This window comes from Rhagoletis zephyria, unplaced genomic scaffold (genome assembly GCF_001687245.7).
Source record: "Rhagoletis zephyria isolate East Lansing unplaced genomic scaffold, Rhagoletis_zephyria_1.1 Rzeph_scaffold_12371, whole genome shotgun sequence".
NCBI classification, from domain to species: Eukaryota; Metazoa; Arthropoda; class Insecta; order Diptera; family Tephritidae; genus Rhagoletis; species Rhagoletis zephyria.
In genome coordinates, this window is record NW_016169445.1 from 1 (window position 1) to 15,826 (window position 15,826).

Consider the following 15,826-nt stretch of genomic DNA (forward strand, 5'->3'; position numbering starts at 1 on the left):
GCTATAAACTATAAAATTGTTCGAAAAATTTTGATTAATTAAGTTGACATATATGACATATTAAAATTTGGGTATCAAATTAAAGAGCTTTAAGAAAGCTTAATTTGGAAAATCCATCGTACAGTTCCATAAGTAAAGTAACTCTTCTTCTTACCGTTTTGCCTGGCAGGCTGTAGGTGTGTGTTTGGCAGGCTGTAGGTGTATTTTTGGTTAGTGTATTGGTGTTTTTGGTTTCAGTGTGTTAGTGTATTTTGAATAAATTGTAATAGAAATAAAAGAAATTGTAATAGAAATGAAAGAAATTGTAAAAGACAAGAGCACAGCCAAAAAACAGGTGNAAAATCTTTGAAGAGGATTGGCAGATGTTTCAAAAATTTAATTTAAATAATTTGATAATATAAATATAATGTGGCTGTGTGGGTATTCAACTAAAGTGGATTAAGAAAGCTTGTTTTGAAGAACATTACAATAGAGGGTTTCCAGCTGTTTGAAAAATGTTATTCAATAAAATTGATAAGAAAAATTAAATATTGCAATATGGGTGTCAAACTAACGTGGTTTAAGAAGGCTTGGTTTGGAAAATAAAATTAAAGAAGGTTGCCACCTGTTTGGAAATTTAAGTCAAATAATTTGATAAGATAAATATTACAATTTTGGTATCAAATGAAAGGTATTTTAGAAACACTTAAGATTAAATGCAATATTACGTGATGAGTACTACAAATTTCGGTCGAGGTTGCCAAACTTTGCCACGCCTATTACAAAAGCAGCAATTTTGCGGGATTTGGCGTTGGGTTTTTCTTATTTTAAAATATATAATATTGTACCTGCATTATATATACAAGCGTCTAATAAAACCATATAAGTTCTCTGAGTTTGATATTTCCATTTTATTTGACTGAGCCACAGCAATGCGTGGCCGGGTAACTCTAGTCTTATGTATAAGTAACAATTTTAACAATCTTACGTGAGGTTTACAACTTGTTTCTTAGCGTAAGCTCTTCCAAGTCAATCTTTACATTATCATCTATTAAAAATATCAATTTACCTGTGCTATCGCAATAAGTCCCTGAATTAGTTGCGCCTTTTCTTTTACAGAAAAGGTAAATATACAGTTGCTTTGAGTTTTTGTACTTATTTACGTAAGTAACAGCTATGTATACCTAGAGTTTTAATAGTTCTTAAATAAAACAATAATTATCTTACAAACTAATTTATCTTTAAAAGGCTTCATATAAAACCGCCGAGCTGTCAAGTTCAACCCTTGAATACATGTTTACAATTGGACTTGGCCCTACGATCTCCTCGAATTTTACGCTAACTTACTACCTACTAACTTAAACTACACTTGAAAAATTACCCTCCCTTATCTCCACTACTTGTGTCACCATACAACTTTCCGATATGCCGGCGGTAGTGAACAATTGCATTATGCAATGGAATGGCCAAGAAGCCAGCCAACGCGATACCTACGCATCCGATTGTGTGACCATAGCCATAGCGAACCGTCTACGACCTGGCGTAATCTCTTTGGACATGCGATAGAAGGTGTTTACATAAGCGCCACCGCCCAGTAAGCCCTCCCACAGCACAACGACCAGTGTGATCCAAATGGTTGGTGTATAGAAGTATATAGCCTCGGTAAGGAAGTAAGCAACGTTGACAAACTGAAAGACAGCCATCAGCCAGATTTTCTTGATTTTGTACAAATTTACTGAAGAACGGGAGATGAAGACGCCAATTTGGTAATCGACATTGAACCAACGATATTGTGCAGCCTGCGACAATGTGCTGTTCTCGAAGTAGACAAGCTCGAACTGTGAGAAGGATATGTGAAACGAAAATCAGAAAGAGCTTCAAGATTAATAACTGTATATCCACTCACCAATCCCTGATTAATGAAATACTCAAAGAAGTAGACCAACGCCAGCGGCAACATGTAAGGAAACAGTGTCTTGATGTAAACCAATTTCTCTTTGAATCCACGCAATGGTTTTTCGTCAATCACCAATTCCTCTGTAGATTCCAGCGCCGATGTGTGGAGTGGCATTATTACGGGCTTTCGTAGTATAATCCAAAAAGAGAATGCTTCTAATGCTGGGAAGAACAACATAATGAGCATAGTATCACGTGGACTAACACCAAGCGCTCGAAGAGAGGCATAGGAGAGTGAACCAATTACACCGGCGCCACCAGTACCAGATGACCAAGTGGAAACGACGTTTCTGTAGTAGGGAAAATGCAACAAATAATAAATAAATAAAATAGTATAAAAAGGTATTTAAATGTTATAAACTCATTGATTGGATGAATGGATTTCTGATGGACTTAGAAAATTTTATGGCATTTAGAAAATTTCTAGCAGCCAGCAAAAAGTGTGAAAAGGAAAGAAAAGTAAATGAAACGCGGGTTTTGTCCGTTTATCGATTTCATTTTCGGATACTTTCATGAACTGCTTTCCCACTCACGCCAAATTTACGTTTCTCTGCTGGTTGGGTAGTTACGAAGATTTTTCAATTCATCAATTCGATGTATCAATTTTGTGAAGTACATATTTCAGAAAAAGAAATTTGGACTACTTTTATAAAAAAGACAGAGAAAACTGGACTACTTTTATAAAAAAATCGGCTGCTTATCTATTCGAAGAATTTTCGTTATTATTCATTGGGTAAATTTATTTTTATGGATATTAATTTTTTCCGGCAGTAAAAAATGGGTGCTTCTTTTTTGATAAAAAAATATATTCATCTATTCGATTACTGAAAAGTATTTAAATTTTTTACTTAATTAAAAAATATTCCCAGCGTGTTAAGTTTTCCTGGTTACAGCAAATAAAATATAACTTATTAAATTTTGCAGTGTATTAGACCGTACTGGAAAAAGGCTCGGCGTATACCACTGAGACTATGACATTTTTGCAAAACCATTTCGATTTTTTTTATCCGGATGTAGGGGTCGCCTTATGACATCTTTCGTCATAACTTTGGAATTTTTAGTCGACGCTTAAAATGTGCTATATTTATGTTCTTGTCTCGAAAAGACACTACGGCGGTGCCCGGTTCTAGTAGTTACCTACCAGATCTCAGTTCTTATCGCCCTAACATACCACCCTGTCATAGTAATTTAAAGTCTGCCAAAAGTCATTCAACTTTTGTTCAGGAAGTATGTATTTCGATTCGATGGAAATTTCGGTTTTTTTTTTAACGAACGTAGGGTCGCCTGATGCGGCAAACAATTTTTTTTTTTTGAAATTGCCTTGCAAATTTTTTTTAGATTCAGGGTTGCATGGCGAATTTGTTGTGTGTTTGCTTCTAATCTGGTACGATCTAATGTACAGTTTACTACAATCTTTAAAACTCACTTTTCATCACTTTAAATATAATTTTCAAATTTTGCGAAAAAATTGTTTACTAATTAAATAGATAGATGCATTTTTTTTATTCAAAAAAAATTCCCGTTAAATAAAATTTTCGTCGGATGAATGAATGTCAAAAGAAAAAAATCGAAATACAATTACTTACTTATGGAAGTGCGACGAATAAGACAGGAAAGTCGGTTCGCCTATTCCACTACTCGCCGAAGTAATGACCACGCCCAGCAATGCCATCCACTCGGCTGTGGCAAAGCCAACTAGCAAAAAACCTGAAGCTGATAGCAGAACAGCGAGCAGAATTTTGAAGCTGTCGATGAAAAGAAATAAACGAAATATTAAAGAATTTTTATCAAACACACCGCGCAACACTCACTTCACCCAAAATGGCAGGAACGGTATCACAATTTTCACACACAACGACGGCAAGATGTCAGCCAGCAAAATCGCACCAGTCGACACCAGATGACATTTACGTGTATCATCGTCCGTATTCTCTGTGGTATTATCATCGACCTCTGAATCTTGAAATTGCGCAATAATATCGTGTGCTGCACTCAACATCACCACATAGCCATAGTTGTTGCAGAGACCCAATATCCAATAGGCGGTAAGATCACGCCATAGCTTGCGATCCTTAGGCGGTGGATGTGGTGTGACGGGTGAGGCGACAACTACCTCTTGATTGCTGGTCATTTTGTAGCGATTTAGCGCTATGTATCACAATGAGAGTGCTGAAAAGAGTGGACGAAATGGAATAAGTGTTTAGTTGCTTGTGTAAGTTAATTTTTTAATAAAAAGAAATTTCAGTTACTGTTTCTACTATAATATGTGGTTTAATTTCCAAGCACGTGCGCGCGTTATTAGTTCTTTGCATTTTAAGTAGTTTCATTATTTATTGTTTTCATTTTCAATTCTACCGATTATTTGACTAGGAGGTTAGCATCACGTTGCTCTGCGGTGATAGATATTTTTGGAAGTGTTTTTTGAATATAATTTATTCCCGAGGTAAATTGCTAATATGGGGACGCGTATTTAATGCAACTTATTTCACGAACATCCAAATTAGAAAATTTTTTCTAACAGCGATCGTCCCTCGGCAGGCAATGGCAAACGTCCAAGTATATTTCGGTCATGAAAAAGCCTCTCATTTGCCGTTCGGAAGCGTAATGTAAAACTGTAGGTGCCTCCCTTCCCAAATACTTAGTAAAAGTGTAAACGCCAAAATATTATTATTTTTAAGGCTGTTACCTTGAAGTCGTGAGGGTTAAAGTCTAGTTTCACCACCCTGTTGTAGAAAGTTTAATCAGGCAGTAAAAAATGAGATAATTTTCAAATTAAGTTCCTTCTAAACGTAAGTCATAAACTAATACGAATCTAACTTCATTAAAGTGATTTATGGTTCCATTGGAATTTCACTCTTCATTTATAACGGCGATAAGGAGACTTCACGTTTTCAAAGAAACTAATCGTTCTTCACGGCATACGTATGTACATTGTACATACATAAGGCCAAACACTTCAAATAACCAACGTCGGGTCGGGTGGCAATGATAATAATCAGGCAGGTTCCGCAATTCACTTCCGAGTAAATTCCAACCACATACAATTTGAATTCAAAGTGAAATTCGCTCGGAAGTGAAACACAATGGTAGGACCTCTCCGCATTTGGAATGAGCAACTGGCACAAATTCTTAGAGGCGAGAGGCAACTGGCGAAGCTTTTTGATCTCGGCCAAAACCGACAAACGGTTGTAGTGCCAAGTAAGAAGAAGAATAATTCACAATATGACCAAAGGTACCTGAATTCTCCTAACCAAGGCTGGAACCTTTCATCCGAGGCAAAATACTAAGGTACTGTCCCAAATTCCAAGCTAATATGGAGGCGCAATATCGAGCAGAGACCAAAGACATCAGAGTTCATCCGATTAAACCAGTATGGTGGTAAGAACTTGATAAATGTAGCAAAAACGAATTACTCGGAAGAGTACACATAGTCGCATGCCTCAGAATAACTGGCGATATGATCAGCCGACCGCAAAGAAAGTCGCCACTAGTCTTCATAATTGGTGCAGCCATAAAAGAGGCTCATAGATTGAGGGAATTAAAATTATGGAATCAGACCGAATATGGAAAAGCAGCAATCTTGAGTAAACTTAGAAGATGTTGCATCGGTGTCTGGTTACTCATAACAAAAATCGGTTTTTTGAAAGCAGATTTTTTAAATTTTTTGTTCGCTACCAGTTAAAACTCTACTCAAAAGTAAGAAAACAAAATATTCTTGCACAGATTACCGGTTATTTTTTTACAAAAGCCGAATTTTTTTAAGGCGATTTTATAATTTTCTTTTATTTTATTTTTTCAATTAATTAATTAATTAAATTTTTTAAAATTTTGTTTTTGTAAAATCCTCTCGATAGAGGCAGACAGAGCTACCAGTTAAAACTCTACTCAAAAATAAGAAAAGCCATTTTTTTGAGGGTTACAACTTTTTTAATTTTTTATTACGCAACCCTGATTTAAATTCTAATTTTTTCGAAATTGTAGGTCTCAACATTTCCAAATACATATTTATAATACATATGTATTTGTTACCATAGCATAAGCAAGAAATAAACTAACAAAATACTCCTTTTGAAAACGCAATTTTTGCAAATAATTTTTTTTTTTATGTTTGGGATCTTTTTAGTAGACGAATGGAGTTATATGAAATTTTTACTGAAATCAATGGGCATTATCAGTAAAAACTAAATGATTGCCTTGTCTTAAATTTTCATACCTTTTACTTAAATTTATTTTAAGAAATCGTGTAAAAGGTCTGAAATTTTAAGAAAAAGCAATTGCATTGTTTTTATTCATACGGCTCAAAAATTTCTGAAAATTGAATTATGAAACCCTTAGAGTTCTTTTATAGCAATACATAACTACATTCTACTTAACTCTTTTGAGATATTTATTTCCTTTAAGCTTTATCTTTATATCCTTTGTAGTAAGTAAATTCAAAACTATATTTACACTTCTAAAATGTATTAACATCGAGCTATATATGTATGTATGTATATATATAGTATATGTAATTCTCAAGCATTCTGACGGAAGTGGATTGCGTACTTGTTTACCGGCATGGATGACAACATTTTGCCTTAAAAATACTTACATTTGTTTATGTCTTGTTATATATACATATTTATATGCTTCAAATATGTGCTATATACTCGTATCAGTAATTTAAGCCGCCATCGATTCGCCAACAGTTAGCAAGTGGCGAAACGAACGAACTCAATGAGGTACAACCAAACTCGCTATCGTATATCCGTGCTAGCTAACTTTGTTGTTGCTTTCACATGCAACATTTTTCGTTAAGCGACCGGAACTCAAACATAGCAAGCAGCTAAGTGGCGAATCGATGACGGCTTTAGTAAACAATTTGCTATGCTCCTTCTTTGATCAAATCAACCTTTACCGCTTAAAAAAAAATTATAAATGAATTTCAAGTAGAAATTATCTATAGGACATGCATTGTGACTACATAATTAAAGCTTCCGCACACGTGCCATTTGCAAATGCAATAGATACAGATAAATGCAATTTTATGCCAATCAATTCAGCGGAAGGGAGGAAGTGCTACGCGTCGTATGAGATATCCATCAGCAAGCAGGGAAAGAGCAATATAATTGGGCATATGAAATGTTAGCATTGTTATATTTCATAAAATTCATATAACATAAACACATATAAACAAATTAAGTTGAGCATGGTTTGCATACAAAATTTTGAAATCAAAGAAAAATTCTAAGAAAAAAATGTATCGATCATCGTTCATACTGTACAAATACATATGTACATATCTATTAAATCCGTTTGGCAGTGGAAAATATAAAATTTGTAATTCACTTTGAATATTAGACGTTTATAAACTTGTTACTTTTAAGCCAAGTGCTTACATTGCGGCAATTGCCGGCTCTACGTGACTCTTTTTATTACCCGATATTTGTTTTGTTTTACGCCGTTTTTTTTTTTGATGTTGTATTGCTTTGATGAATGTATGTATGTATGTGGATATTAACTTGTCAGTTCATTAATTTGAATATATTTTTTGCAGCATTTTCAAGTTCAATTAGCCGGTGAAGGTAAGTCAAGCGTCTCCGGTAGTTGAAACGAGAACTGAACGGAATTTACAATTAGTTTTTTTTTTAGATTTTGCTCACCCACTTCATACGTAAATATTGACTGCTTAGGAGGAATATAGTTGTGAAAAGGCAAGTCAGTAGTAATTTTTACGAGAAATGTATATTCACAAATAACAATCATATTAACAATTTTTTGATTTTGCAAAACATAATTTTATCAGTTAAACATTTTTATATTGAGAGTCAGAAGTTTCAAAGGCCAGATCAAGGCATATTCAACAAGGTATAAAATTATGCAATAATAAAGGACGTTGCACCTTGACAGCTTCTCGCTCTACTCCGACATATTAAGCTCCCTTAGAAAATTCAATTTGCATCTTTGAGTAATTACTTTCAATTTTACAGCGAAAAAGTACTAAAAAGGGCACTACCGTTTGGTTTTAACTACTATTCGTTCCTGATTGAATTTGACAACTACAAATACCAAAATTGTATAATTGAAGCAAGAGATTTTTGATCTTTTGCTTGGTACCAACAAAAATTCTTTGAGGCCTGAACTCAGACTGAATAGTTTTACAACATGTGAGCTTAAATAAATTGTATTACCAATTTAATGGGAAATCGATAAAACAAATAAAAACTTTAAAGAAAACTTGTAAAGTAGAGCGAAATTTGTGCCTGTGCAGAAGTAAACAAAATTTTTTTTTGAAAGCAGAACGCATTTCCGCATTAAGTGACTAAACCGAATAATAAAAAAGAAAACTTATATTGTTGCTGCCTTTATTTAATAGATGATAAATTTGATTTAAGAAGGTAGCAATATGTATATTAAATACTAAAATTTCTGTGAATGAAAATCAATAATATATAATATAATGTATTCTTATAAACTAGGTTAATATAATATAATATAAAAATAAATATAATAAACAATATTTGCAATTTAATCGAAATTTTGAAAGTGTACGAGTTAATCGATCCTCAGATTCGGATTGTTCTTATTCGGTACTGTAACCGCCTAAGAGATTCGGATTTAGTGGGTCGAAATACATGTCGGTAAGTGGGTCTGGTTAAAAGCATACACCACTTTGATTGCTTTGTGTGCCGGTGTAGTTATTGATGAACAATTTTATACTAAAAAGGGTACTAAATTAAGTACTTTTTTTAATATGGCCTTCCTTTTCTCATTTTCACTAGGAAGTTTGCCATTGCCTGCCCGGGGGCGACCACTATTATGTTGGATTTCCACTAGGCATTAAATGGCAAAAATCACAAATGACAAAGTTGGGCATTAAGTTAATTTCCACATGGCATTTTTTTAAATGGCATACATTTTTTGTAAATTTAATACCTAGTGGAAATACGGCATTGGAAAACACTTTTTTTTCGATGTTACTCGGAAACTGGGCTCGATCCTAGGCCCCGTACAATGGTAGTGTGAACTTTTAAGCACTACACCACAGATACCGCCCATTTACTTATGCAATAGATTAACAACGTATGCATAATTAGACAAGCATTTGTCATTTATTTTCGGTTCAGTTGATTTCTGGTAATTTTAGTCATTCATTTAAATTATCTACATTACGAGCTATTAACTATTTATTTGCAATACATATGTATGTACATACATACGTTTAACACGAATGCTTGTAAGCTATTTAAGTTAATTGTTTCCTTTAATTAAATAAATACTTATGTATGTATGTACATATATAATTATGTTTGTAGGTGTTATGCCAGTACATGCGTGCATATCTTGTGCTGCATTGATTGGTTTATAATTTTTTGGGATTACCGAAATATAGTAGTATTTAGTGATAGAATACGAAAATCCATTAATCAATACATAAACAAATTAATTGATTGATTGATTAATTGAATTCATATGAATATTGTGGTAAAATAAATAATTGATTAAATTGACAAAAATTAAATATCAAGTTGGGAGAAAAATCTGAATCTGTTTATATTAGTTTTCAGAAGTGGGATAAAATGAAAATAAACAATCTTTGAAAATTATTTGTTGATAAACAAAAAATATTGCCAATATTTTAACCTACTTGAAAACCTCAGAATTCTATAAAAATAATATATTGGAAATAAGTTTAAAAAAATTTAGCCTTAGATATCAAATAAATTAAATAATAACCTTACATTAAAAATACGCTAGGATGATGGGTGAGTACATCTCTTCAGTGTACTGTGCATACATGCTACATACATACACAAATATTCTCATTGAAATTAATAAGATACAAATTATTATTCTAAAAAAAACGCGCTAACCATCTTCGAAAATATTTTTTAGTTGCAGTTCTCAAAAATACCTTTTATTTGATATCCATATTGCCTTATTTTACTTTAATTTATTAAAATTGCAGACCTTTTACTCGATTTATTCAAATAAATTTAATCTGTATACAAATATCATCAAAATCGTTAGAGCAGAAGAATTGAGCGTTCAAATAAAATTAAAATAATCACATGTTTCAGAGCAGATTCCAACAGGTTTGCTTATGTAGCTAAAGGGAAATTTTAATCGAGTTGAGCTTTCTTTTGTCACTCGATTACAAAAAAAAACGAAGCTAGTATATGATTGAGCCTTGCTTTTGCGGCTCTTAGTTATGAAACATCTGGTTTGCTGTCAGCGTATATCATTGTTATAAATATTATTGAAAAATTTGGGGTGTTCACAGCTCGTTCCAAATTGTGTCTCAAAAACTAGATGTCTACATTTTGAGACATTTTAGCATCAAACTGTGAACACTCCTTTATAGCAGTCGTCGAAAAACTTTACTAGTGTTGCCAGACATTTCTTCTTTGCCTCCATTTTTTATATGTCGTCTTTTATTTTAATTCTGAAAAATTTTAATTTTTTAACCAAATTACCAATTGCTAGTAGTATTTGTTCTTTCTTTACCTTGATTTGTTTGTTTTCGTTGTGCTTAAATCAAACTCAAATACGGGAAACGTCCCCAATAATTAAAAAAAAAAAATGTGATTGGTGTTGCGATAATGCAACCCTGCTACGAGGTTGCAAAATGTAGACGCTTGAAAGACATACCTTTGGGTGTGGCAAATTTAGGACGGCGTCGTTTTCTAATTTTGTATGGGAAACAGCAACACCACAGATTTTACGGATAGACGTCTACATTCCGAGACCCAATTTTAGAAGTTTTGGGCATAAAGCAAGCATGCATATGTATGTATGTATGTAAATATGTAAGTATTAAGTTTTTTTTTGTGTTTTTTTCTTGCAACTGAAAATTATATACATATGTATGTACATAAATTGTCGCAGCTTCCGCTCTGGCATTCGAACTCATGATTATTGCCTAATATTGAGTTAAAAATAAAACCTACGTTTGTTTACTTATTATTGTTTAGCTAAAACAATGTGCAAATCACATGTCAATTACGGTATTCGATTTGATTTCCAACATTGCATCCTTCAATGTATTCACTTTTTGTTTTTACACTATATAATTAACTATAATGGGTGCTTCACATAACAAGCATACATAAGAATATTGTTGAATATATACATACATACATATATGCGCACGTACATATATACATATTAGAGGGCTGCATGAATTCATTCAAACTTCTAGACAAACAGAGTACAGAAGATTTGAATATTTTGCTTCACATACAAAACACTCAGCGTTTGGAATTTTGTAAGTTATGAATATACATTTTGTTTTATATTTTCTACCTTCAAATGGAAGAATGTGAATGAATGAATGGAAAACATTCAAATCATTCAAACTCAGTTCGGTAAAAGTTTTTTTCTACAAACAAGTTTTTTCGTAAGTAATAGGAGCGCAGCAATACATTCATACACACATTGTATGTTTGTACATATGTGCATAGAAAAAGTATTTTTGGATATTCATACACAAAATTGTCATTTATTTCAATTCAATTTATTTTCACTTTGTTTGAATATTGTGATGTCGACACAAATATCAGAACAGCTATTCACTCAAATTCAAAAAAATTTGAAGCCAAAATCAGTCATTCGTTTTGTATATGAATAATTTAAAAGCCGTTTTGAATGCATTCATGCAGCCCTCTAGTACATATGTATGCGCATTTAGATGTAAAAAATCAAAAGCAGCTAGTGAAATGAAAATATAACGGCATAGATACGCCGCAGATACTTAAAAACAATAAGTTCCGAATAGACTCATCACAAAAATCTGAAGTCATAATTTGGCTGGTGGGATTTGATCTGACTACTGAAGTGAGTTCAATCAACTAACTATGGGACATTAGTGAATGAAAAAGTGTTCTCTTAAGTCACGTCAAGAAATATTTGAAGGGATTTTTCCACAGAAAACAGGAGAAAAAATATTAGGATACTTTTTGGACGAAAATCACTTACTCCATACAGCCCAATTCTGGTAACTATCTTTTAATTCACCACAGTCTTTCGAAAGACAAAAGGCTTTCGTAAGGTAATTGTCAATGCTGGCAACTATCTTGAAAACTCTTTTCTGTCCTTCAAAAGACTAATTGAAAGATTTGCTAACGAGGAGGAGGTTATTCTGTTTGCCTTTTGGTAATAATTTCTCCCAAAGTTAAATCCAATTAAAAACAAAATATATTTTTCTTTTGAAACAATAGAAACAAAAGATTAAATGAAAACTAAATTAAAGAAGTAATTAAAAAATTAATGAAAAAAAGTTTCCAAAAATCAAATAAAGTTTAATAAATTATGCTTATTTAAACAATAAAATCGAAAGAATTCGAGGAAACTTTTATTAAAATAAATAAAAAACATCCTAAAAATTAAATGAAATAAAAAATATGTTTCTTTTTATAATAATTAAGTTCAAATATAAAAAGAAAATTAAGTTAAAAAAATAAATAATAAATTAAAAAAGAAGATAAACAACAGCTCTAGCGGACACTTAACTAATGATCGTTAAATCTGTTAATTAATGTTTCCTCTCAGAGTTAAAAGATAAGGGCTCATTAAATTTATATATGGCCCCAGGAGCGTCCTGTTTTTTGTGGCATCACTCACATATTTCGTTCAGTTTGAAATCAAATATAAAAATATGTATTTATATCATTTTGCGCACACTAGAGGACTGGCAATCCATTCGAGAGATCCGAGTTCGAATCCTATTGTAGAACATTTTTTTCTTTTTTTATTTATTAATATTTTTTATGTTAAGTTTTTAGAAATTTGTTTCATATACATTTTCGCTTTTTTATTTAATTTTCTTTTGATTTGTAGATTTTATTGTTTTTAAATGGAAACTCATTTTTGTAATTTATATAGAAATGCTTTCGGTCAAAAGAGCTTTTCACCATGAAAGTTCGCAAGGTAGCTTTTTTGTAAAACTTCATGACAGAATAAACAAAATCTTTCAAAATTGCCAAGAGCATTTGGATGTGAATGCCAAAGAATAATGTAAAGCAGTTAATATTACAAAACTGCTTCAGCAAATAAATTACTTAAAATTTAAAAATTATATTTAAAAAAAAGATAAAATTTTTTTATTTAAAAAAAAATTTATTATTACTGTCGGTTGGCAAAAATCAGCCTCTGGATACCATCCGATTTCATATTTTCCTTTATTTTGAATACAAGACTTTTAGCCCTTAAATTATTTATTTAACTGAATTTTTTACTTTGAAAAGTGTGCGCATGTTCTAAATTTATGCCTATTTCGCTGATTCTTATAAAACAATATATGTTACTGATTTTTTCATAATTTTTCTTACTTTTCACAGTCCTTTTTTGATATTTCCGATTACAAAAAAAATCTTATACGACGCTACAAGGTTTTAAATTCCATTATTCTCTAAGTTTTTCATTCAACTTACCACGAGGCAAAAAAATTAATGCTGCGTTAATTTTTAGTTTACTTAGTTTTTTATTTGTGTTTATATAATTATTTCTCTTTGTTCTATTCAATTTGTAATTACTTAAGGAATTTTAAAAATTAATCTTGTGCTGTTTTCATTATTTACAATTAACTACTTATGCAAAAATTTCATTCACAACACCATTAATTTGTTCTATTTTTTATGCATAAAAGTCAAGTCTCTAGATTTAAAAAATCACCTTATGCAGCAGCTTCTTACTATGTACTTAGAAGTTTTTAAGCGTTTCACGTGTAGCGCGAGCTGCTTGCCGCCAGCAACTGAACTCACCGCCAAAAGACGCGAACTCAATCAGTGATTGAATTTAAAAAACAAGTGAAGTGCATGCGTACGTACATACTTACATATATTAGTATATAGAACAACAATAAGAAAATGCGGCTGCAGCTCAATCTACAAATGAGCCATAAAACAATAAAGATTAAAGCACAAAATAAGAGAACAAAACGACAAAAAGAACGTTCGACTTTTCGGTGATTTGGCGCTTTGGCGCTTTGGTGCTTTGGCGCTTTGAAATACTATGTATGTATGTACATACATAAGTATAGTTTTTTTCTACCGATCCGCGAGGTGAGTAGAGCGCTGATCGATTGCCGCACAGGTGCCTTTTCCGATTGCAACACTTGTGTTGATTTATTTGTTTCTTGTCGTTTTTTGTTTTATTTTAAGCGACGACGACCCACATTAAAAACGCATAAGAAGCACGAGACGACTACAAAATACATGATATATGTATTTATTTACTTACGGGCGGTATAAATGAAAAACACGAAGCACATAAGTGTATTAGGGCACACCACTCCCCATACAAAAAAAAAATAACAGGGTTGTTTTTTCATCGGAATCATAAACCGTATTATATTTTAAGACTTTCGCCAAAATATTTCGGAAAAATAGTCGACAAGATTTAAGTGAGCTGGACTAATTTGAAAATTGGACTAAAAACTTCATTATTTTGCTTCCGTTAATAAAATCTGCGTACATTTCGTATGCAGACCTTTTAGCTTGAACTCTTCTATAATATGGTGTGATTTTTTGGAAAAGATACTTTTAAAACTAATTTTAATTATAAAAAAAAACTCAGTTTTTTTGATATTTCCAAATCGGTACAGCTCATCTAAATCTTGATACCTTTCCGAAATATTTTGGCGGAACTCTTAGAATATAATAAATTGTATAATTCCGGTGGAAAAACCGCCACTTTTTTTGGCAAGGCAACCTAATGTAAAATTTACTTCAAAAAAATTCTGAAATAAAGATCTATGAAAATAAAATAACACAAGCAGCGAAAAACGTGCAGCGGCACGGCTAATTCTTGCTTCATTGCACTTTTTGTCTTCTTCTTTTCGCTCATTTCGATTACTTCTCACGTCTACAGACTTCAATAAATGCAACGATCGTATTTTGTTGTGACTGCTGTTGTATTGCAGGCATGCACTGCTTTACAACATACACGCCGATTGGCTGCTAGACTACCAATTTTTGGTGGCCATTCTTCTGGTTTGAGTATAAATGAAAAAAAAAAAATGTTGCTTATAAAAAACCGATTATCAACGGCACGTGTAGTAGGCCTCTTAACTTTGAAACTGGTTTGCTATTATGCACATATGTGTATGCCGGCATTTCATGTTCCCGACTGTTTTTTTATTTTTTTTTTTATTCGGCTATTTGTTATTATTTCGGTTATTTGCGGTGTGTGAGAAAGGTTAAGATAAAAATGTTGTGCTTGGGCTTGAGAAAATTTTTCGATGGTTTTGGACAAGTCAAAGAGCAATCTCATTTGCGATGGCTAAGATAGCTAAAGCTTTAATCTTTCCGGTGACATAATAGATCCTAGTTATGCTTTTCAAAAGCTGCGATTTCGAAAAACTTCGCTCCTTGAGAGAACTCCAAACATTAGAAAACACATCGAAGACATTTTTCTTGACGAAATTCAAGAACCTCCAATCGCCATTTCATCACTGCAGGCTTAATATGCCGTAATTGTTCCAAGCAAGGCGAATTCATATATCTAAAGTGGTGATACCGACGGAGTTAGATTTTCGCTGCGGTTGTACTGATTGTCAAAATGGTATGTTTGTTGTGAAAACCAGTCCTATTGAAATTCATATTCTGGTGTGAAAATTGCAGACTCATTTAGACTTTCTTGATTGAACACCCCTTTTCTCTTCTTTTGCGAGATGAGCATCGTATAGCCATTTCAAAGTCCGTATTTTTGTAGGTGGATAGTAACTCAGCGCAATTTTCTATCGACTCAGTTGATATACTCATGAGATTGTCCTGGAATTGCAACAAAAAAAATTAACGCCATCCCAGAATTTTCGATATTAGTCGTTTTCATAAAGTCTTGGTTGGCTCGCGGCCCAAAAGCATAGGCGTATATTATATAAACTAAGTTGTGCGGAAATTTACCAGCTACA

General features: G+C 32.5%; 1 protein-coding gene across 1 annotated transcript; it reads right to left on the bottom strand.

Moving 5' to 3' along the window:
* Positions 1-866: 866 nt before the first annotated feature.
* LOC108377595 (battenin-like) lies at positions 867-13,617 on the bottom strand. Its single transcript, XM_017633868.1, is given in 7 exon segments — positions 867-1,425; positions 1,428-1,472; positions 1,475-1,817; positions 1,886-2,225; positions 3,522-3,680; positions 3,747-4,104; positions 13,347-13,617. Coding segments are annotated over 6 exon segments (1,248 nt in total). The 5' UTR covers positions 4,067-4,104; positions 13,347-13,617; the 3' UTR covers positions 867-1,384.
* Positions 13,618-15,826: the final 2,209 nt, after the last annotated feature.